Here is a 25889-nt window from a genome sequence, read left to right as displayed (position 1 = left end):
AACAGCGAGTTTAAAATGGTACAATTAATTTGTAATTTGAGACAGATCAAGAGGAGGAGAAATACTCTTCTTACCTTGAGCTTCATCATCGAGTCCTGGCAGAGTTTGTCTCCACGGGCGGCGGTAACCTCGTCCAGGCCAATGAGCTTGGCCTTGTAGCGGACGCCATCGCCCTTAAAACGCCTGATGAGAGCTGTCTCGCTGCGATCCTGCCCTGCAGACACACATACACACTCACTTTGCAGTCTACAGTACATCTTCAAGTCAAGGACCTCAATCTACCTCAGACCAGTGCTATTACCTCAGGATCATCAATCACACAAACCCCAGAATACTTCAACAGTAAAGAAAAAAAAAAACCAACTATGGTATAGTTTAAAGCCACTAATGTCCAAAACTAACTCAGATCACATGCACTGAACTGTGGTATCATATGAATGATAATGGGCAGTACACTCATTGACGCTCAGTGTTTGGCAGGATTAGACGAAACTCTGACTGTTCACATCTTTGGCCATTTCTCATACAAAATAATGGTGTGACATTTCCTCCTTATCTCCCCCGTCTCCAGCAGTCCCTCGTCTCTTCTCACTTGCTACTGTGTACCAGATTGCCAGCACTGTGCGCATGTATTAGTAAGTGTCAGCGATGGCGTGCATGTGTTGACCTTGCTCTTGTCCAGGAAGTCTCTGTGTTATCTCCTCCAAACCTCTTTACACACAATACAGAGCACAGAGAGAGGGAGAGAGAACAGTTACTCATAAGGACAAACTCTTTTGTGTCATACTCTCTCATTCTTTCTTCCTCTCAGTTTCTATTTCTCTGACCTGCAGCGTGCACGCACACACCAAAAGTTGTACAGACAAACACCAGAGCATCTCTGCATGTCTCCGTGTTCTGTTTTTGAGTGTGTATATGCGAGACTTTGAGTGTGATTCTGAGAGAGAGGCATAATGATAATGCAGCATATTCAGATAATATATTGAGGCATTAGTTCTGTACTCTATAAGAGCGTGACTCTTGGAAGGTCACAGCCGGAGTGATGGAGAGGTCCCACTCCTCCTTTCGTCTTTCTTTCACACTCCCTCCATTCACACCGAGTCCCTACAGCGTTGCAGCATAAGAGAAATGTGCCCTTTTAAGACCATCACGTTACGTGCAGCTATTGAATCATTTTTGTGCAACACAAACCTCCCACGACTTCGTTTGTGTGCCCTGACGCGAAAACAAGCGAACACGAGTATTTTTTAAATCTGCATTTGAATCAATCAATCAATCAAATGATTTAACAAGTTGGAAAGTATTTGAGGACAATTCAATATAAGGCCTCGTTATCACACGATGGTCGGTTAGCCTTTGTATTAATAACCCTGCTTTGTTAAAACCGCAAATAGAAACGTCCAAGGCTGCCACAGATTATTTTGTGAATATTAATTTGTCTAAGAAGCTTCATCCTATGGGAAGAAAAACTTGACAAACTACAAGAAAGGGAAAAAAACCCCACTTACACTTACACAATAACATACACATAGAGAGACACACACTCAAAGGCTGCAGATGAACTCATCCCTCTGAATCATTGAACAGACACACTCAGTCACACTGCTACTTGGAGTAAATCACAACTGTCTGTCTCATAGTCCTAAGAGACAAAAGAGCCGAAGAATATCAGTCCTTATTTTGGGGAGAGTAAGAGAGAGCAGCTCTCTCTACTGTGTCACGTCTCAGCATATCTGAGATCAAAGTAAGTGACTAAACCTCTGCAGGACTGTGTTGTTCAACAAGGAGATGTTCATTTTGGAGACATTTAAATATTGCCTTCATTAAATATGAAACGATGCTGTAAAACGAGCGCGCACACACACACTCATATAAGTATGTTGACAATACTACTCTGGTAGTGTGATGGCAACCCCCAGATTTCCACACCCACTAGTTCCACATCATCTCTTCTCACTGTGACAATGACATGAAACATACTGCATGAGCTGTCTGTCAGGAAACATTCACAAAAAAATCGCTCCAGATCTCAAAAAGTGTCAAAAACCTTTCTTCACTGTGCAACAAACTAACAACTCTCTGAAGCTGAGGTTTGATTAATACAATTATTTTTTTAGAGGGGGAAAATAACAAACAGTGAAATAAAACACATTCTTTTTACTACAGGACTAATTACTTGATCACAACTGCCCCATGAACAAACAATAAGATTTATTTTCAATTCAGCGAATAAACTGAATAATATTCAAACACTGACATGCTCTAACAAGGCCCGACACTCTTGTACTTGTTTGTGTCGTGATTCTGGTCACAGTTTCAGATTTTTAACACCTCTAATCCAAACCTTCAATTCCAGTAAGCAAAAGCGTTTGCACTGGTAGGAAACCAAGTACACCAGGCTGAATGTGAAATCCATAAAGCGCAATTTAGAAAACATCCACAATATTCCCACTTCATGGCATGTTCACAAAAATCACTGAATCCTAAAAAAATGTAGCATGTGTGTTCCTGACAGAGAAAGTGGGGTCAAGTTCAAGAATATAAATCACTTATCAAAGAAAAAGGTGGCACTGCAGCAAAAGCTCGAGTTTAAGTATTCCTCTATGTAATCTCTAAGTAGATTTAATGAAGAGCCGGAACAAGCTCATAGTGAATATTAAGATGATTTAGCCAATTTTAAAGCCCTTAAAGGAAAAATAAAAAGGGGTTCAGATGAGTTTTATATCATACAATTAGAGCAACTTTATTCATTTAATTATAAACCAAATAAACTTGATTTTAATGTTTCAGTGAGAGGATTAGTGAAAAACACAATTTGGTATTTTATCTTAATTTAGACTGTTTTGTCAGATACTGTATAATTTGATTGTACTTTTTATGCCCTTCTGAGGATCCATTTGTTCATTGTTATAGCAGTCCACACTGTGTAGGACTTCATCTGTGTGTATTTATATGTATGAGAGTTAAATAACACTGGTTGTGTCCAGATGACTCTGTCTCACTGGAACAGTGATTTTCATTTGAGTTTGACATTTAAGACATGCTTGCTCCATCTGCACCCATCACCATTACTGCTGCTATACTTAGCTCACAATGAAAGGACGAGTGAGAGAGTGAGATAGACAGAGAGTGAGAGTGAGAGAGAGAAGTTGAAATAAAGTCAAGATGGGAAAAAAGAAAGGAAAAGGTAGAGAGGGGTCCAAGGTTACCACTCCTGCTGAGTGGTTTATAATATTACCTTTTGGGAGCATGTTCCATGAAAGACCTCCCTCTGTGTGTGTGTGTGTGTGTGTGCCTGTCTGTGTGCCTGTGTGTGTGTGTGTGTCAGTCAGTGGGGGAAGCATTCAGTCTGCTGTAATTAAATGTCCGCTGTTTCTGTGACCCTGCTGAGCTTCAAACACAACTAATGAAAGAATCTTCCATTTCATCTGTCACGGCTGCTCCACAGACACACAAACGCAAACTTGTGTGCCTGCCTCACACTCGCACACAAAGCACTTACAGACTCACGCTCACACGCATCCCACCTACCATACCATAACACTAATGAAAGAAGCTTTTGGAACATCAATCACGGCTGCTCCACAGGTCAACAAACACACAAAAACATGCAATCTTTTCTCAGATCTGTGCAAACTACACTGCAGTGCTACGCTGCTATCGCAATATCTGGAATTCAAGTTTTTACGCTACAGTCAAGCGCTGCGTATCGAGTGTACGTGTGTGTTTGCGGTAGCACTTGGTATGCAGGGTTTGTTCATAACTGTCTGTCTGAAGCAACAAGCAGAGAGGGAGGGAAGGACATAAAGCGAAGAGCAAAGGATGGAAAAACGTGATGGATGGATGAATGAGCGAAGCCTCCATTGGATAAATGTCAGTCAGGTTTAGAGCGATATGACAGGCAGAACCTCCCTGACTCACACACACACACACACACACACACACACACACACACAAACTTTCACATGTGATAGATGGCAGGTGACTGCTGGTACAGTGCGTCTAGCCCTTCAGGAAAGCCCCTAGCATCGCCCCTGGCAACTGTAACCTTTCGCCTCCTGTGCGCCCGTCCATCCCCGTCTTCCCCCTTTTCGCCTCTTCTCCCAACCCTTCTTAGTCTCTGCGTAATTCCACCTCTTTACATGGGTGACATATTGAAATCTTATTTACTTAAATATTTGCCAATGTCTTTCTTCCTGGCAAATCAGGTTATTACTGATTTTTTTGTAGTTTTGGCTCATAATTTCAATTATGATGACATTTTACTTACCAGAGCGACTGTCTGGATTTAGAAATCATAGCTAGAATGAAGTCTGACAGGTCCAAGACAACACGGATCATCTACTGTAATAACAACACCATATAAACCCAATGCAATGCACCAAAATCATGATACTGAATCCTCATCAGACAAACTGTGCGCAATCAAAGCTTCTTAAGTGCGCACGGTCTAAGTGGACCACAGCCAGATTACCTGTGGGTTTGTTTACAAGTTGCCTAACTGTCTGTCTTCTAGGTACTTCTCACTTTATCAAGCTGTATCAAATGTATGTTAGACTTACAGATTGATGCAGATACATTCTCATGTATCCAGGCCTGTCACAGATGTATGCAGGGCTCTCCTCAGCAGTGCAGATTTTCATTCAAAAACATTCTGATCATCCAGGCTTAAGGCTGGCAATGAGTGTATAGGTTTTAAGTGTAAGGCCAATAAGGCATAACAGTCTAGTTCATTAATTTCATTAGACGTTAGAGACAGAGGCTATTAGTTTGAGACCACTGAGTAAGAATATGGGAGAGATGCGGCACCTCAATAGCAAAGAACAGTGAACTCAAGACTTTATTTAATTTCTTGCTGTAAGAGGAGGTTTTTTTGGGCATCATGTCATCTGATATTCCTCGGAAATTAATTAGCTACACAAATGTTGTTGCCACTATCACGCATTTACTTTCATAAGGCCAGCATTGTTTGCAGTGGCTGGTAAAGTGTGGAGCTTGATTCACTGTGCTCCAGATGAAGAAGCACCCAGAGGCTCTTAACTGCAGCTGGGATGGTTCCCAACAAACACTCAACAGCACATGAGGGAACCCGGCAGTTACTCTCCAATTAATCCTGCTTCTAAACCCTGCCGCTGAATGTCTGTGTGCGTTTGTGTCAACACGTGTGGGGTTTTGTGCTTTCCTTACCTATCAGAGACTTGTTCAGATGAAGCGCTCACTCATACCCAATCTCAGACAGACTCTTTTAAATCCACAAAACAGTATGTGCCAAGAAAACAACAAGTTTCCCCTTCAGCTCCATGCTTAGTTTTGGCAGATTGATTTGGCACACAAAAGCTCACACTTGACTGAGTATGCACATAAGCGCACGCTACAAAAACACAACCATAGTAGCTGAAGTGAAATAGCAGCTGTAAAATGAGATGATGAAGCACTGCGGCCACTCAATCAAATAAATGAGCGCTGCGCTTTTGCTCATGTACGTTTTTCGGTCCCATTTCCAACACGACTGCGGCTGTGTCTGCCAAATGAAGTTGCTTCTTTGAACCGTTCGTGTTGCGAATGATCTTGATAGGACTGATTTGTGTAATCAGTGTGACTAACTTAGCATCCATTCTTGAAGAGAGCTGCTGCTCACCTGTTGACTATGAACCACAATCATGAAAGGAGATTTCAGAGGGAGCAAATAAGATTAAACAGGTAGAGCGGTGTCTCCCCCCCCTTTTATCTGAATTCCTTTTTTCAGGGTCCGTTTTGTGCTTCCTTTCCCCCACTCTCACCTCTCTCCCACCCACCTGGATGACAGGGACGCAGTCAGAGACCTGAGCTCCCTGCGCATGTGTGTTGCTGCACATGTGTCCTGAGGCATCCAGCCATCCTCGCTGGCAGAAAACACAGAACAAATTAGAGCTGAAAAATAAGTTAGGGACAGACGGAGCACATTGCCCATTACCACCACACAGTCAGACACTCACACCTTCTGTCAAGGTGACTTTTGGAAAAGCAAACAGAAAAAAGTTTTGACTCGATTGTATGGTGACAGTTGGGAAAGACACATGAGCCCTTCAGATAAAATCTTATTTTTATGGCACACTTTATAGACACATTTATGGTAAGTTTACTTATTTAATTTTTGAAGATCATTTAAATCTGCTGTATTTACTTCTGTAGGGGTTGGTATAATGAGGTAATCCCATATTTCCCCTATCATCATTTCTATAACATGAAACATAACATTGCTGAATTTATCAAATTTATTAGACCACAAATTGTTTTTTGTTTTTTTTTAGAAATCTATCAAAAGCAACTAAATTCACTCAATTGGATTTATATTTTACCTATATTTGAACCAAGACACTGGACTTCTCTGAGAAGTCTAGTAGAACATTCAGCCGCATACGTTTCAGTTTTTCTATTTAAGAATTCAAGTAAATTACTGCAATTTTGCATCTTATTAAAAATAAATAATGATGTGCTTTGCAATTTTTCAGCTTTTTTTGTAAAACAGTAAATCTGAAATAACATAGATAAAAAACAAAAACTATATTGATGGCAGCTTTGACATAAGCATTTCATTGGTAGTTGTCTAATGACTTCTAATGACTAGTGTCTTTTGACTGGATTATTTATTAACTAGAAAATACTTTTGTAAAATATTATTTTGAAACCATAGTTCTTAATTCTATCACACAGTGTTTGGGTTGTTAAGAAGTGTTTTCTTTTATTTGAGCGCACTGTCCTTGGACTAAAATGTTTTTTTATTTGCTTGTTTTTTTAGACCATTGAGCTTTTTATAAAGCCACATTGTAAATGCATCTACCTGACTACAGTTAATTTCACTCAAGATGATATAATCAACAGAATGAGAGAGACGTGGAAGGAAGAGTTGAGTTGCATACAGGAGTATCAACTATTAGCCGTGATGTCCTTCAAATCTCAGGACTGTCTTTCAAATTTATAAAAAAATATTTTTATAAATTTGCTCTCATGTGATGTCTCTTGTTTTTGTCATCTCTTATTGTTTTCTAATTAATGGTGTGTTATTTATTCTCTTTTCTTGAGAAATTCTTTTTGTGCCAATTTGTGTTTTCGATTTTTCAGGACAATGGGTGTTTGTTTTTTTTTACGTATTAACTTCTTTAACATTATTCAGTTTTAATTCAGTTTATTATCTCTCACTTTCTGTTTGGATGTAGTAATCTGTCAAAGCACTTTGTAAACCCGGTTTCAAAAGGTGTTATATAAATATTTTATTTTACTTTATTAGAAATACTATCTGGACATTATATGATCAGGAAAAATGGACAGGCCCTGACATCACCTCATCTACTGGGACTATCCCAGCTTGACTTTGTTTCCTACCGGAAACTATGGTATGCTCAGTTTTTACACTCGCTTGCTACTAAAGCAAAAATCCAGGAAAGCTATTAATACACTAAAAAATAGCAAAAGCAGCACTGGTCTCGCCTCTATGTTCACAATCCTGTCAGGATGATTGCATGCTTACTGACAAACCTGTGTTTTAGGTTCTTTGTAATCCTAAAAAAGTATTTAACTCTATGTACTCACTATGCTGATTAGAAGTTCTCACAGATCTTCCTTACCGTTCATTTTCACCTCAACCTTCTCTATTTTCTCCCTGTTATGAATTAATATGATACCTAAACTAACATGAGGCTATGAGTCTTTTTCCTTCCCATATCTCAGTCTCTTTTCCCAACTATCCAAGCAGTCCTGTGTATATCTAGAAATCTTGGTAGTCAAGCTCTTTTCTCTCTCTGGCAGTAATTAGAAGGTAATTGTTCTCGCAAGCAAAGGGGAACCTGAAAATGTGCATGAGTGTGTGTGTATGTAACTGTGTCTGTGAACATGCATGTGCGTGTATGTTTTCTGATATCTGTGTATCAGGGGTTGGTGTGTGTAAACATGCAGCTAGCATCCTGTCATGTGAGATGTTGAAGCTGTTCCACCCACAGAGTGCTTCAACGAATGCACCTCAGCAGCTGCTAATACACAAGCAGTCGATTCCACGAGTGCAGAAATGTTCACATCCTGCTGCAGAAGAACAGGTAGCTCTCCAAAGTCCTGCACTATGAGCCTCCACAAAATACCTCCTTTTATCAGAAGAAATAGAGAAGGCACCACTTACTTTTTTGTCATTGTTGTTCTCCTTGTCCCTTTCGTGAAAACACAGACACAGGTAGGGATGGGTATCGAAAACCGGTTCTTGTTGAGAACCCGTTCCAACTGTTTCAATTCCTTGGAATTGTTTGCCATTTTTGCAAACGATTCCCTTATCGATTCCAGTCGCCCCGAATGACGTCACCACATTGCGGAGCATCATTTACCTGGCAGGGCACCTAAGCGGCTTAAACGCTCAAAAGTTTGGTTATACTTTACGAGAACGGATGACTACAGGGCAACTTGCAATACTTGCAAAGTAGAGATTTCATTTAAGGGAGGAAACACTACGAATATGCAAAAGCATTTGCTCACAAAACACACGATGACCTTAAATGAATGTCGTGTTTTTAATTCCGCTCTGGACTCGTGAAACTCAACCCAGCAGCAGCGGTAACGTTTGCACGTCCTCTCCCGTTAATGCGGCAGGTAAATAATCAACTAACAGTGCATATTATGTTAGCGCGAGCTGTCTTATTACAAAACCTGCCATTACTGTGCATTTAGGTGACCATGATGAGACAGGCAGAGTCTGGCTCAGATGCTGGCAGTTGTCGCTGCAGTCTGCCGGCAGCGTCTCCTTTCAGGATAGACGAATGTCACCGAGCAGTGACTAAGTTTGTGGTAAAAGGCTTGCACCCATTTGCCACAGCAGATGCCACGATTTTCGGTAAGTGAATGTGTTTAATTGTAGGCAGGGACATTACTGGATATTCTTGTGTAATTGCTACTGAATAATTTATGTTATACTTTGTTATTGCTACAGAAGAATATTTATTTTATTATTTGACATTTACAATTTTTTTTTCCTGGGGACCCTGTGACACCCCATTGAAGAGCCGTAGGCTGGATCTCTTTAAGATCTCACTGCTGGGTTTGTAAGGCCATGTTACTCCTAAATTTCTATTTTGTTCAAAGAGAAGATATAAAACAAAGTTCTAAGCTAATCAACCTTAGTGTTCTCCTTTTTTAAAAAGAATCGATAAGAGAATTGATAAAGAATCGAATCGTTAAATAGAATCGAAAATGGAATCGGAATCGTGAAAATCTTATCAATACCCATCCCTACACACAGGTCAGTGAGTTCAAGCACTAAAAGACAAATCTAAGTGAAAAGTGGGAAAACTACTTGTTTCTTAAATTCCGCATTCTGTGTGAACAGGAGGCGTGTTTGTAGGAGGATTGTGAACATCTGTGTGTGTGTGTGTGTGTGTGTGTGTGTGTGTGTGTGTGTGTGTGTGTGTGTGTGTGTGTGTGTGTGATTGTCGCTACTGCTTTCAAAGCATTAGGAAACACAGGTAACTCCTCAAAACACAGCAGTCTTCCTTTCATGCCAAAACGAGGGTGCTAGAACAAAGCCTTCTCTCCTCCCTGTGATATATCCGCCAAAATAGGGAATCACTTGAAGTTGCTGTCCTTCCCCTCTCTACTTTTCTGTGTTGCATCTTGCTTAATGAACCCTCTCCTTTAATTCTCTCAGCCAGAGTCCTGGAAGAGAGGATGGAGTAAAAGAAGACTGGCAAACATTATTCAGCCTGAAAAAGGAGAGGAAGTTCTCCCATCTGTTAGATTGTTTCTATTACTGTGTGTAATCTCCTCACGTTGTCGTCAACTCTTTTAAGTAAAAGAAGATTTCTTCTCTTTTTTAAAACTAAATGACATGTTTTTCCAGCAAAAACAGTAGAAACAGAAAGGAAATTTTAATTTTCTATTTTTTGTCAGATACATTAACAACAAAGAAACATGTAAGGAGAGATCTAAAAAAAAAAAATGCAGCGACTGTGTAGTTAGAAAGTATGCATCTGCTGGCATTAAACTTCAAATATATCAGATCATCTGATCACACAAATTTCAGTCTCTTATGTGACAAGATATTTAATTTGCATGCTTCGTGTACACTGGGATTTAAATGTTTCAATTGCACTTCGTATTATCCAGGAGTATATACTTAATGAAATTGCAAACAGTAAGAGACTAGTAGTGATGTGGCACCAGAGAGCATTGAAATGTGAAATCTAGCTACCTGTAGAGACAGGAGTAAAAACTGCTCATAATATAAAGCTGGTGGGTAACAAAGTATCAAATGCCAACTCTGAGGTGAATATCAATTAAAGCAATAACCAATGGGAATGTAGGCTACAACTAACACACATATAATGGAGCAGGAAATGTATAAACAGGATTGCCCGCAAAAACACAGCCAGGAAAGTCTACTAGGAAACTGTTACAAAGGAAAGGCCTATAAGAAAGGGGCTTTTTTCCATGTCGTGCTGCACCTTGGCTTGAAAAATGTGCTTCAAAAGAAACATTAATGGAATGAAAAGTGCACAAAGTGATAAATTATGCGGAAAAACACCAATGCATAGTACCCCAAGCTATTTAGCTGTAAAAAACTTAAAAACTTACCCAGCTCGACCAGTTTAGATGATATCACTGTAACTAAAACATCTTAACCAGCAGAAGTGAATACACTACCAAACTGGTACACCAGACAACCTGCAATCAAGTTGAGCTGAAGAGAGATTTTAGCCATATCTCCAAGGTTGTTTTGTCTTTCAGTACAAATCAAAATGAAAATAATAAATGTGACAAGACTTGTTCTCTTAAATTTCCTTTAGAGACACAAAATGACATACAGCGTTAGTAGGAACACACTGTAAGAGGATTACATGTACATGCACCTTTTGCAAAGCAGATTTTTCAAACCCATATTCTTTACATCTGCTTGTCTTCAACCCTGTGTTAGCTGCTGATGTGGTGCGTGTCTTGCCGTATACCACCACCAGTTGATCAGTGGAATAATCCGAAATTACTCTCAGGATAGTCGATTATCTGGTTTGATGGAGTGTGCAGAAAGTCAAAGACAAACAACACGGGGACACAAACATGCTGCTGTGCAACAATAAAAGGTCAAGAACTCCATAGCAAACCTTTAGCTCACTTATAACCCCTACAAGAGAATGAAGTGACTGAGTTATACTTTTCAAACAAAGTAATAATTTACAGCATAGATTTAGCTATATTTTACAGCATGTCTCTTAAATGAGCCTTAAACACACTGCGTTATGAAAATGGAAATAGAAAACAGCAGCCTACCAAACCTCTAACAAATAAGAAATGCCCTTTCAGCACACAGTCCTTAAACCAGCACAGCAGGGTGAGACTATCGGCCTCTATTAGAGCCTGTGCGACATTGGGACATTTTCCTTTTGTGCAAATTATGAGCAGGGAGCAAACTGTTGCTATGGAGACAGTAGTTAGTGATGCGGTGAGCAAAGCCACACCAACTTGTGTGGAGGAGAGGACTAAGCTGAACATACTGTGAGTATCACAAGCTCCTGCAGCCACACACACACACAGTCCAAGACTCAGGAAAGCAAATAAAAGGCTTTTACCGATATGTAATTTTCTTTCTGAGTCAGGCATTCTGAATGCTAATTTGGTGTGGTCACATCTTAAACCTTGGATGAAGCTTTTTGAACACTCAGGAATAAGGGCAGAAGAGCGTATCATTGAAGCTGCTGCACTGTTAGAGGATGTGGCTTTGCTGAGAGGAATGAGACACCTGCTTGGGAAAAAAAAAACCAGATCACATCTCACCACCCTTAGTGCCCCTCTTAAGTTATTATAGGGAAGAAAAAAGTGGATGGATAAATAGAGCACACGTTTTCCAGGGATAAAATGATGAGAGGGGATGACAGGAGAGGAGATAGAAGAGGCAATTACCTCTAAATATAGTTTTAGTGCAAACTGAGAGAAAGGCCATGTTTGCAAAGTGTGTGTCACTATGTGAAAGTGAGTGTTGTTTTTTTTGTCTTATATCCCCAAGTATTCACTATTGGCCTCCAATGACAACCACAACAGCAGACAGCCAATTCAATTCAATCTCTGTCTGATTGGAGGGAACAGATCTGATTACCTCTCATAGAAGGCACACACACACACTCAAAATGCCGTTGTTTGTGCTCTAAGATTCCCCAGGGAAAGATGTTAGAGTAAATGGCTGCGGTGATTGTGCCAGATAGACTGGATGTGTGCATAATATCCACACGAAGAAGATAATGTGTTTGCTAATCGCACACCAGAGACAAGCAAACACACACCCACACAATCCACACACACTAACACAAAGGCTAACAGCTGCACAGCTATAACCCTTAACCACTCTTTTCATGCCGGTGGCTGCCAGCTACACTGTAGAAACACCCTCCCACACATCCAGCCAAATCCCGAATCGTGATTTTTCAAAGTTGTGATGACTGCGAGTTTTGACAGCAGCGGAAGTTATTATAACTTGTATTCATATTTGATGTCGCATTAGGAAAGACAGACATGCACTAGTCGATGTTTTATTTGAGCATTTGATAACGTTATGAATGCAATACCGCAAATGAAAATGACAAAACTCTGTATAAGTATAAAAGTCAGTTTTGTAATGTTTACATGTAGCGGTTAGGAAACGAAGCACAATCAAATCATCCAAATGATTGATGGTTACGTGCCAATGCGACTGCTTTTGAAAGACAAGCTTAAGAATGACAGTAACAATTTAGCAACATTTGACAAGCCGCAAACGTTCATTCACGAATCCGACAATGACCACACTTGTTGGAACAACAATACGGGCACAACGCCAGCTTCAAAGAGAAAACCAGAGGGTTTTTTTACGATTTTAAGTTTTTCTTCCATTTAGCTTTATCAAAAGGCAGGAGGCAACATGAAAATTGATGCTCCATCAACTGTGAATAAACGATGCAGACAATTTGTTTTTGTTCAATGTTATACGAGTGACTCAACCTACTCTTGTTTTGACAAGAAACTTTAGATCCTCTGGTGGGTGAACCAAAAGCATAGCATGCATTCAGTACCCATTTACTAACAGCTTAAATCTATTCAGTAATTATTTTAACTGCACTGCATTTTTCACAACTGCATCGTTGTTGAAAGGCTACAGCGATGTAATGTCAGAATGATTTGCGGTAAAAGGCGAAAATGCAATTCAAAGATTCTCCAGAGTTCGGCAATGGTACATCACACTTCATTAGCAGGTGGGCGCTGAAATGTAAAAGTTTAAAGTGGAGACAAAACTGTCTGCAGCTGTTGGCTCTTCACAAATGTCAAATTGGCTTGCTGTTCTAATTTGACATTCACATAAAAGTGTTTGTACTGGCAGACTGTCAACTCCATGTTTTATTAATAATGAAGAATATCAAAATGAGTTTCTTAAAAAAAAAACGTTGGCATACTACTGGAGTCTGCTCATCCCCTTAACGTCAAGGTTGGAATCAGCAGAGAGGGAAATAAACAGCGTGCAAAAATGTGATACAAACAGAAGAGGAGGGAGGCGATAGGAAAAAGAAATCAGAGGGGAATAGCAAGGTGGAAAGATCCAATCTCTCTGGATTTATTAGGGCTTAATAAAGACAATTATGTCTACTTCAGGGATCAAGTCTGACCAATAAGACTGACTAATTTACTGTTAGAGTATCACAACTTGGCAATTATTTCACTACGGTCATGTAAATGCTAAATATCAAAGGTTATCTCTACCCTGTCATAGTAATTCAATAAAACCTTCTGCTAGGGAAGAAAAGAGCTCTTAGAAAAGTGACCCCTGAGCTAGCAATGGAAGCGTAACTGCACTTGTACAAAAAACACATGCGCACAGACCCACACACCGATCACACAACATCTGCGATAAATGTATGACACATAGCAGTCCCACAGTCTTTTTCATTACATTCTTCTCCAAAGAACTCAGAAACAAAGGCCCGAGATTAAACAGCTCTCATTCGCAATGACTCATTAGTCTCACTCACTCCTCACTCTCTTCATGATCAGTCTCTGCTCTGTGTCTCACTTATACAGGACAAGGTCATTTAGGAGTCTGTGGAGTGGGAGAAAGAACGATGAGAACGGGAGAGGAAGGACATTAGAGGAGTAAGGAACTATCCTTCAGGGATTTTCACTACAACAAAACCACTATTTACACCCTAATGACAACCATCTATTCTGTGGATCAATTTTCATTTAAATTCAGCCACTCCAGAGGGACAGAAACCAGAGGACTGGACAAAAACATGTATATGTTCTGCATAAACACAGGTCTTACACATGAAGCACATTAAGGTTTCCTATTCCAAAATCATGCCCGTTGCTTGTGTGTGGTATATGATTGCATTTGACTTTCATCACCCTGCTGAGAGTGTGTGTGTGTATGTGTGTTCATGTCTGTTTGTGTGGATTGGATGTGCTTGTGTCTGCCTGTTTAGAAGAAAGACCCAGATCAGAAGAGAGATGAATGAACCAATCTCAACAGGTCTGTGGCTGAGCAAATTCTACATCCCATTTGTAAGAGAGACATACAGATAGAGACGAGTTATAAGGTGAGATATATGTACAACTCTGTGTGTGTGTGTGTGTGTGTGTGTGTGTGTGTGTGTGTGTGTGTGTGTGTGTGTGTGTGTGTGTGTGTGTGTGTGTGTGTGTGTGTGCGCGCGCGTGTGCGAGAGAGAGAGGGAGAGAGAGAAAGAAAGTGAAAACCCTTAAGTCTCAATGCTGAAGGCAAACCATTCATCTTCCCTCTCATATGCTCTTCTGGGCTTCAATCCCAGTCCCAGTGTGTGTGTGTGTGTGAGTGTGTGTGTGTGTTCGCATCTTCCAAATATGGAGAGCAGTCTGAATGATGAACATGATCTCCATTGCAGCAGAACAATACTATTTCTAAATAGGACATGAGAGGCATTCAGTGTTCCCTCATACACTGTGTATGGGGGAACCAATGCTTGTTTGCAGGGGCTCAGGCGCACCATGTGCAATGAGGCATCTGCTGCAGGTGATAGCGAGTGTGTGTTTCTGTGCAGTTGCGTGCATCCATTAAGTGTCATTCCCAACGGCGTCCAAAGTTTTTGCTACATCAATCAGATGCTTATTCAGAGAATGCTGGGCGTCACTCTTACAGTCGGGCAGGTGGCACCGAGCAGCTGGGTGATGGCTGCCAGCCTGGCCCCTGGCATCACCTCTGCTCTGAGACCGCCCAGGCTTGCTCTCATACACCTGCTAGCTACCTGCCTCTGGAGCTTTTCACACCTGGATATTTTTTGCTTCTCACCAAACACAACATCCCAGCACCTGTTTAGTGGAAGCCTACTGTGCTACACCACCTGTTAATTAACTATGAACGGCAGCAGCCCTGCATTCTGTATCCTAATCCACAAAGACACAATTAATAAAGAGAAAAAAGTAGCTCACAAAGCTGTGTTTGCATGTATATGAGTGTGTGTATAACAATCATTTCTAGTCAGGGCTGCAGGTACTACCTTAAAAAGTAGTGACTTATTAAATTCAGAGTAGTCTTGCCTTTATGATCTGATACAGTAATATGAGATTAAAAGGTCACCTTTTTTCAATTCTAACATTTTACATATCAGGGCATAATAAAATGAATCATCTGTTCCTTCCCAGGTCTTACTTTTTTTTTTAAATGTAACCTCAGATGAAAAACAGCACATAACAAAATTGCATCATGTCATTATTTATGTCACAGAAATGAACCCAAAATGCAGAAGCCACATGTGGAAAAACTAAGTACACCCTTTACTTTTTCTTGTCGGTTGATTCCTGTAGAAACAGAAAGTACTGCTAATTAACTGCACCTCATTAACTGATAATCAGCAAGTGTGATCCTCTCCATAAAAACAGAGGCTTTGGCAGTTCGCTGGTCTGGAGTATTCAGATGTATGTTAACACAACACAAAGAAGGAATGACATCAGTAATGACCTTAGTGAAGCAATTGCATCACCACATCAATCTGTGAAGGGTAATAAGGCCATTTCCAAACAATGTGAAGTTCACAATTCTATAGTGAGAAAGATAATTCACAACTGGAAAACATTCAAGACAGCTGCCAGTCTTCCCAGGAGTGGACGTCCCAGCAAATTCATTCCCAGGTCAGACATGCAATGTTCACAGAAACTGCAAAAACCCAAGAGTCACATCTCAGACTAAACATGCCTCAGTGAGCATATTAAATATTAAAGTTCATGAGAGTACAATTAGAAAAAGACTGAATGAGTGAAGTGTTGTCAGGAAAAGGCTCTTATCTCTAAAAGATTGGAAAAGCTGCATCTGAATGGACTCAGGAACAATGTCCTTTGAACTGAGGTAGTGATCTCTTGCCATAATCCACAGCACCACTTTTTATTAAACCTGAAGCGTACCAGCACAAATGCCTACTGTCAAGCAAGTGTGGTGGAGAAGTAAAGATCTGAGCTTGTTTTACAGCCATATGACCCAGAGTAAACCATGAACTTCTCTTTATATCAAATTATTCTAAAGTCAAGTGTGAGGAAATCTGTCTGGCGGCTTAAATTTGGCAGCAAGACAATGAACACAAGCACACCAGCAAATCTATAACAAAATGGCTAAAAATAAAAGAAAAATTAAAATAAAACACCAAAAATCAATGTGTTGTAGTGGCCAAAGTCCAGATCTCAACGACATTTGTTTAACAAAACAGACAGGTGGCAGATCTGATCCAAACACTCAGGACAACAGAATTTTAGCAACAATAAGTCACTAGATAGCCATTCTTTATGCCATACCCAGCTTTACCACATTTTACTTTAAATGGGACCAGAACACATATTATGGTGTATTCGATAAAACTCAAAACTACCAGCTAAGATCAGAAACTCACTAAGTAAATGCCTACTGAGGTATTAAATCAAACCCAAAAGAGAAAAAAAACATCCTACACTGTCTGACTTCTTTTTATAACCAGAGAAGTCACCAACTGCTGATGATTAGAGAGAAAGCAGACTGAAAGCACCTCCGCAACGGTCTTACTTTTCAGAACCTCGGGCTATGTCTATTTTTTATATACAGTCTGTGGTTACTTGGCTGCCAGTATTGTGCATGCTGAGTCACTTTCATTGTGCTTTTTTGACTTTAATGTCAAAATGCTGCTATGATGAGGGATTTCTCTTGTGATGTGAAACTACTTTCATGTCACAAGAGAAAAAGATTTTTTCTCTCCTTGCAGAGTAATCAGTGAATTAACCACATTACCCTTTCAGTTACTCATCAGTTAAATGATGAGTAAACAGTAATATCTTCAAAGTTGTTCCTGACTTTGATGCTGCACTTACCTTTCCTCTTGGAGTCCCGTCTTACGCTGCTGGGCCTGACCGCTGGTTGTAGCTCTGTCTCTGTTGACATCCTCAGGCTCCAACTGGTTTAGACTCCGCTCCGCTTGGCTCAGCTGGGATCGGCTGGGCTCCGAGGGTCCAGTTCACAGCGTCAGTGCCGGCTGTGCGTGCGTGGCCGCCGGGTGTGTGCGTGGAGGCGCCAGGTGTGTGTGTGGGCACACAGGCTCATGGGAGAGGGATGGGCTTTAGCCCTGACACAACATCCTACACACACCCACAGAGAGCTGGAGGAGAAAAGACAGGGAGAAAGAGGTTGGCGTCGGTGAGGTTGCGCTTACTCTTGGCAGGTGAGACCTAGAAAGAGTTCTCAGCAGGCATTAGAATGACTTCGTCTCTGATCTGCTTTGAGAAGATGTTGCCAATGGTAACAGACTAGAGAGACCTCCACTACACTTTCTGCTTTCTATCAATAATGTGCCTCAGCAAGAAATTTTCTTGAGAAAATGTTCTTCCTCTTGAAGCCAGGTAACCAGGAGTCAGATTTAAAAGTACTAATAATGCATTCAAACGTTTACACATGACGTAATCTGTTAGATCATTATTATGTTGGTTTTATCTTCCTATACTCCCCAAATGTTTGGCTATGACATGGGAAGTCACTAACCTAATGTCAGACAGGGTAAGAAACACAAGTGTTTTCAACAAGCAGGTGGAACCAGCAAAGTAGTATCGACAGAATATCTATACCGCTTTATTTGCAGGTAAAGCCAAGCATGAGTTCACCTCCAACATGTTGCAACAATCTCTTATTGCACAGGAAAACTCTGTTTGCACAAACTAAAGGTTTCAGGAAGAAAAATTGTTAGACCCGGTGCCTGTGATAGCAACATCTACCTGCCATACCGCATGCCGCAAAGATAGAACAGTAGAGCAGCATTGGCGCTGCTCTCGCTACTTCTATGACAATGACACAATGCTGCTGGTGAGAGGAAAGAAAAAGACTCACCAGGGATTTTATTTCTCACTTTGAGTCTGAACCAAAAGTAACAGGAAATAACAGCAGGGGAACACGGTTAACCTTGTTTACAGCTATGAACGATTTAATGACCATAAGTGGACCCATACTTGCTGAACAACAAAAGATAAAACAATTATAATTCACAACATTTGCTTTACTTCTTCATAGTTCTGCTAAAGCTTCCAAAGTGTTTTTATTAGCTTGAAAATAATATGCTCGGGTTGAAACATTGCTACAGCACCCTACAGAGCTGAACCAGGAAGTCGAAACAGTGATAGAGAATTATGACAGACAATTTGCCCCCTTTATCTTTTCTAACAGGTCAATTTTTTTAATATTTATGCATTCTGTATCCTGACAGCAATTATCTGATATCTTAGCAATTAACTTGAGGGTTCCAGTGTTATTATTACGAGCACGAACAGAAGCTTAAACTAACAAGACCAAGGTTGTATTAATTTCTTTTTAATGCTAATTCCAGCTGCCCTTCTTAGGACTGACAGGCCCCTTTGGCCCCAGCATTTTGTATTTTTCCTGCCCATCTGCTGCTACTTATTCCTAAGTGTTGACTGGCAGTGACTACCATAACTTAGCAGCCAAAAACACTCAGATTCACACTTTAATGCTGTTGTGTGAATGCATGAAAGCACGCTCATTTACATGTGCACACAAATCCAGAATAGCTTTTTTTTCTTACTTGGAGATGGTAAAGCACAAAGACGGGCAGCTGCAAGCTGACATGCTACATAATGAATCTGACTACCTTCTGAGCTGCTCTTCCAATCTTCTTAGAATATAAGTCTTGACCTCTCTTTCCTTCTCCGTCTCCATCTAACAGTGGCCGAGTGCCGATTTAAACAAAACCAAAAGACTTGTGCTTCTTGGGGAAGAGGGAAATCTCTCTTATTCTATTCCTCCCCCTCTCCACGGTGTTTTTGTGTGAATAGGAGGCCCCTGTAAGCCTTGGGCGAGAACAGATGAATTGAGAGGCTTTTAATTTGCTGCAGACAGAACAGAACAGAGTCCATTTAATTCTGCCAGCAGAGGCCATGTCGGCAAAATGCTGACAATATTCTTTATCTGGTCCAAACACACTGGAAAAGTGTGAGTCACTCCAATTACAGGCATTATCAGCAGCACTGTTCCACCAAATGGATGGAGAGAGAGTGAGTATGAAGAGAGAAGGGTTAGAGGGAAGAGAAACGAACAGAGTGGAAAAAAAGTGAGGGGTGAGGAAACATAGAGCGGGTGAGAAAGACAATGAGCGAGGGGTAAAAGGGGAGAGAAAAAAGCCCAAGGAAGTAAAATCAGAAAAGAAAGGATGGGGTCTGAGCAGCTTCAGCTTCAACCCTGAACATGTCCCCTGTCCGTCTCTTCTCCTTCCTTTTTTTGTTCTCTGAATTTGTTCTCCTCCTTCTAGCTGTGAAGTCTTTCATGAAGCATCTGGAGCTTGTGTTTAAAAAAAAAAAAGAAGCAGTCTGTTAATCCTCAAACTGGACCAGAGACGAGGCAGTCCAGCAATTCTCACTGCACACGCACAATCTACAACCAAACGCACACACAAATAAGACCTCGTAGACAAGTTTCTGTAGTGCAACTTTGATTTCACAAACAAATTTAGACCAACTTTAAACTGTGAAATGGGTTCACAGTTTACATCCTGTCTGCAAAATTACTCCTGTAAGAGAACAACTCACTTATTTAAAGATGTTCTACCCATCCAAGCATTACAAGCAAAACAGCCACTACTTCACTGGTGAAAATGAGCAAGAAACAGGATTGTGAGACTGAAAATGAAAAATCTGCTGCAGCACAGCTCTCCAGACATATGGTTGTTTCTCTAGAGACTCGGCGAAGAGTTCTACATCTTAAGCTACCGTCCCTGGAGAGGAGAACAAGCTAATTTCTCAAAACACAGTCCATGTCTAGCTTCAGCTGTACAAATTCCCTGCCTTGAAAGCACGCACAGATAAAGTGAAGGAAAGAGCAGCACCATCAAAAGCCATCGTGAACGCTGTAGTGGTGGTTTGACCTGGAATCAGCGCGCAAGCTAAATGTAGCAGCAGAGCAGGATGTGAACATGGCTTAGTGTGTCTGGATTTAGACAGCAATCTGAAGCCACGCCAGAGGAGAGGCATAGTGCAGGCAAGGAGGAGAAGGGAATGAGCAGTAAATTGGATGTCCGTAAATGGGGCGCTGCCAACAGGCGCTAGCGGGAGATGTGACGATCTGCATGTGTGTGCACGCGCTTCACTGTACTGTATGTGTGTATGACTTCATAAACAGGATGCTGCCAACAGGAGCTTAATGCCCAGAAATCATCTGCAGCTACAGGAAAGTATGCCAAGTTAGTGGAAAGAAAAAAAGAAAGGAAGAGAGAGAGAAAGGGCGTGCTCTCTCTATCCACCTCGCCTTTCTCCCACCTCTCACTCTTACAGGGTAATTGTGTTCCGTCCATCAGGCTCAGAGTTAGATTGCTGGCTCCACTCATTCGGCTCTCCTGCCATCTCAATAATGAATAATCATAAAGACCCCCTCTACACTACTCGCACACGCTGTTCTCAATACTTGTGCTCTGTCCAGCCTACGCGCACACTCACACTTTATCAGTGCTACCTTTGTATCCTGACACCATTGCACCGAGTCCTTATCAGCAGCACGCTTCTCCTCTGAGGTGTATTCGTTGATGAATAACAATGTTGGTACTAAAGGTCAACCAAGTTACATTCTGCTAGGTTTCAGATGTTTTTACAGTGAATGAACGGTGTTCGTTTTAACCATATAAAACAAACAAAATCACATGTAGTTTTAAAGACCCAAACGGCTACATACACCTTTTAAATGTCAACTGACAGAGCACACCATCAAGCCGAGGAGAGAAATAAATGTCAATAAATTTCTGTTCTGTCCAGAAAAAGTATAAAACTTAAAGATATAAAACCTACCAGTTCATGAGCCTTAGCAGATAAAAATATATAGTGTCCACTCAACTTCGGTAGTCCAAAAAGCTCAGGAAGACGAGGCGAGGAACAAAACAGTGGAGCAGAAATGAAGGAAATGAAGAGAAGGAAGGGTAAAAGATCAACTAATAGAGGTTAGAAGAGAAGGCGTGCCTATTGGTGTATGATATAAAAGGTTGTTTGCACTTCTGTAAAAAGACTGGGAGAGTGTGGGATTAAAAAAAAGAGCAAAAAACATGAGGTCTGGACTAAAGTCCAATGCTATGCAAAGATGCTGCATATCACTGCACTTTGTCCAGCATATAACAATAAAAGAAGTGTACTTTCCACAATCTAATCTCCTTTTTGATGAGGGATTTGTGCAGACAGATATAAAGCAATGATGAAAAGAAATGCAATTTCCTGATAAATTTTGTATCAGGGTAACTTCATAGATAATAATCAATAAATCATTAAATGCTTTGGACATGTAAAAGTTCATCTGGCAATGCAGAAGTAATGCCAGTGAAGTGGTTGCAGGGATAGTTGCAGAGGCATACTGCACCGTGAAATCATCTGTGAACTCCTCAATGATCAAATTCTTATCATGAAGCAACTTTGGCACTAGGATGTTTTATCAGCATGATGACATTTTTATTGATCTAAAACAAGACTGTAACCTTTAGCTGATTAATTAGTAACAGCATTAGCCGTTTTTGTACTTAGTTTTTATAGCATTATCTAGTGATGGATTTTCACATCAGGAAAATGTTCCCTTTTTGTCTCATGTAATAGAAACCAAAAATATTTTGGACTGTTGGTTTGGCAACATCACCACCTTGATACTTTGAACTATTGAAAATATGGTGAGGATATTCAATATTTTCTGACATTTTATAGGCCAACCAGAAATTCATAAATATGATGGAAATACTCTTGAGCGACAGCCTTGATCCAAAATTACCCCAATATCATCAAAAGATGTCGATTTTTAATTGCTTTTTAAAAATTAAAGCTCACTCTAGCTACTTGTGCAGCCACATATTGCATTTGTTAGCATTATCCATCCCTGGTATCATGGGTCAACGCAGTTATCACACGCTGAGAAGCAACTGTCAAAATGCATGTGATCACCGCTCACCACGTCATAATGAAGCTAAAGTATTATATAGCAGCTGCGTGGTAAAAGGGCATTTTTGACATTGATCTAAATAGCCAGTCCACCCACGCTGCACATTAGCCTAGCTGAATTTCTGAGAATTCCTTTTGGGGCTGGGGGAAGAAAAAGAAAAATTGCAATTCCAACAGCGGTTACATGACAAAAAAGAAGGCCTCAAAATTGTTACTGCAGCTGTCTAGTGGCTGAAACACCAGCCTGGAGTCCTATAAGAACAAGTGTGCCTCTAGTTCAGCAGGCAGTCAGCCAGGCCACCATTCAGCACAACAACACATTGCAAGAGACACGGGTTCTGAGCTGCTCTAGGTGCTCCACATGGCTCCCTGCCTGCATGAATGACTAGAAGGAACATTCAGTGGGGGTCTCATCAGGAAAAGGTAAACATACACACATGCACACAATCACACACACACACTTTCCCACCCACAACCTCTTGCCAAAAATAGAATACCCCACAAGATGACAGGCTCACTTGCACGTGCATATCACAATTTAACACAAAATATACACATACGGATACAAACGCGCACATCATCTTAACCTAACCTATTTACAGACACAGGGCTGTAGATATCAAAGGGTTGTGCTTTCTTTTGGGATTTCCTCCTTTCTCATGTTTTAAGGGGAAATAGATGAAAACGAATCCCGTTCTCCTTGCACCTCCCCTGTGTATGTGAGTGTGAGTGTCTCCTCTGACTTGTTAATGTGCTACATTTTAAATTGGTCCTGCTAAGCAATGTGTGTAAGACTGTCTTTTTCATGCAAAGAGGAACCAGCAGCTTTTCCGACAGACTGTGGATATGCCTTTATCACCAAACCTGCACTCTGATTCCACCTCTGTGTCTGCATGTCTGACTGACTGATCCTCTCACTGCCTCCTTCATCTCTACTCCCTTGTTCTACTACAGCAACCCACATCATTCTCAGCTTCTCTATTTACACATGCCCAAACTATTTGCTGATGTGTAAGGTTGGATTTACGGTGTGACATCGTTTAGTAATGCATCCTTTTATTTGGTTGTGCTGTGGCCTTTCTCCTATTTGTCTCTGAAGCGGTATGACTTCAGATGGCCTTCACACAGGCAGACCTGCTGGATGTTATTTCCCATTCCCAACACTAAGCAACATGTGGAAGTGGAATTGTAGCTTCATCCCTCACAGGAATGATTCAGTGATTTATGGTTGCTTGTAGTGAAAAGAAACAGGCAATTGTCAGCAATATGGAAATGGATTTTCACGAATGACGGAGCATAGTGCAAACATACACCATACCCCGTGACTACCATTTCCCTGACCCCTCAGATACAAAAAAATATATAACTTTTATTCATTTTCATGGGGTCTTTGCCTATTTAATTTTATGCATCAGTGGTGGGTGAATGAATAAATAAATTGTGTACACGGAATGACAGAAGGCACAATAAAGAAGTGCATAGGAGGTTTTGCAATGGAGGTAGAGAAATGAACCATGCTTGGCTAAATACTGGCATAATTTAGAGTTTGGCCCGTTGCAGTCAGAATATCCCCAGCAGCTCTAAAGCCAGAGGTCACTCTTTTTTTCTACAAAACCATCATCACTGCATTCTGGTGCTGGCCTGGTAAAAGTGTCTACTCAATATGATTTAGATCCCTTACAGCCCCTCTGGACGCCCATCAGCAGAGCCTAAAGTGAGTGATGGATTTGCTACATATGTGGAGTGGAAGAGAAGAGAGGAGGATTCTGGTGCATAAAAATAGAGCCAGAGCCTGCTGGAGCACAAGAGTAAGACTTAATGAGGGATGCAATCATCAATTATTCAAAACACTTAATCATGGTGTCGCACGGTGCTGTTGCACAAACACATGTGCGCACACACACACACACACACACACACACACACACGGACATACCACAGGCTTGTCAAACTGTGCCTCTAAAGGCAGACATTGAGAGAGAGATTGATGGATGTAAAGGGGAATACAGACATGGGATTACTGTTGCTTTATTGTGTATGTAGACATTTTCTCCTACAAATATTACACAATAAAAAAATAGGATGAAACCTCTCCCACTGCTTATATACAAGTTTTATTATAATGACAAATATCTCTTTAGATATAATCAATAAATTGGTCTTAGTACTGTAATTGATTCAATATATTAGTTATAATGTATTAGCTACTAAAAATCTGCTGTAGTATCAGCAAGTGCCAGTAGCTGGAGACTCTTACTCTGACATGAAAAGAAAAAACTTATCTGACTGCACTCCAGTTGAGCTATTTGAAGGAAAACATCTATAATGCTAATAGAAGCCACAGCTGAATATATAAGTTGCAGATGTCTATGGGGGATTATTTTGCAGATGCCCGCGCAGAGTCAGTCGGACCAGTTGGACCAGTGGATACCTGCTGATGTGTAAACTGTAACAATCCTGTCAGAAAACTGAGAGCTTATGTTGCAAATGTTCACATCAACTTTGCCTTAATTTCACCCATTTCCAACACTTACCATTACCAGCACAATAATGTGATGAACTACCAGAGACATTGGCCCGCTTTGTCTATGAATACATTTCAATGGAATACTGGAAAAAACTGACTGACAAAGGTTGTGCGATATTATTTGTGGACATCTGTTGGATCTGAACAGCTGTCTCCAGCAGCTGTACTGACATTAACTATGATAAACAAAGCACGATCCCATCTTGCAGATACCGTATGCATATTTTATATTAACAGTTAAAACTATTTGATGTGAAGCCATGAGGAGAATACAACTTGAGCACTTCATCACCATTAATAGATTAAAAATGGTTCTGACTGTAATTGTTAGATATGGCCAACAAATCTAGTCAGATCTAATTTATATCCTCCACTGAAGCCATAAAGTTGTGTAGCCATTTGATTTGATGTCATTTTTTTCTTGTTCAAACTATGGAAATTGCAGACATTTTGCATACTCTGTTCAGAGGCACCTGCCAGCTGGTTGATTTAACATTAACCTAGCTTACCCCTGCTACATGCTGCTCATCTCTCTAGGTATTTCAATCGAGTTGACTGAAGTACAGTAAGAGATTTTCAAGTTTGATTTATGCATCCATAGCCACTTTACAGGTTTTCAATAACATCAACAACACACAGACTCCTGACAGATTAAACAGTAAGTAAATGATTGCTATTATAGTGTTAGATGCTTGAGAAATTAGCACATGTAAAGAAGTAATTTTGATACATTTTGAACAGTGCTCCTGGTTGGCACTGGTCTGATCCATGATGCTACAATATGCAACTTAAAGGAGTAACTAATCTGCTAGTAAGTATCCAAGTATCGATTGTTTTTTAATAACCCAACAGGAAGCTGGAGCTACTGCGATGGACTGCAAAGAACCAAAAACACATCGGGCATGGTCATAATTAATGTGGATCATTACAGTATTTTCATATG

At 40.6% G+C, this 25889-nt stretch overlaps 1 protein-coding gene across 9 annotated transcripts in view; it reads right to left on the bottom strand.

Moving 5' to 3' along the window:
* Nucleotides 1-25889, bottom strand: part of dab1a (DAB adaptor protein 1a) — a 255652-nt gene that overhangs the window by 35203 nt on the left and 194560 nt on the right. For all 9 annotated transcript variants that reach the window (XM_080296976.1, XM_026158482.2, XM_026158484.2 and 6 more), the window contains 2 exons: nt 17332-17615; nt 75-214 (listed from right to left, as the gene is read on the bottom strand). In XM_080296976.1, coding sequence (XP_080153102.1) covers nt 75-214; nt 17332-17401 — 210 coding nt within the window. In that variant the 5' untranslated portion in view covers nt 17402-17615. The remainder of the gene's footprint in view (nt 1-74; nt 215-17331; nt 17616-25889) is intronic.

The sequence above is a fragment of the Astatotilapia calliptera genome, chromosome 23, assembly GCF_964374335.1.
Source record: "Astatotilapia calliptera chromosome 23, fAstCal68.1, whole genome shotgun sequence".
Lineage (NCBI taxonomy): Eukaryota > Metazoa > Chordata > Actinopteri > Cichliformes > Cichlidae > Astatotilapia > Astatotilapia calliptera.
Note: the sequence above shows the minus strand (reverse complement) of the source record. Positions and strands in the feature narration are given on the sequence as shown.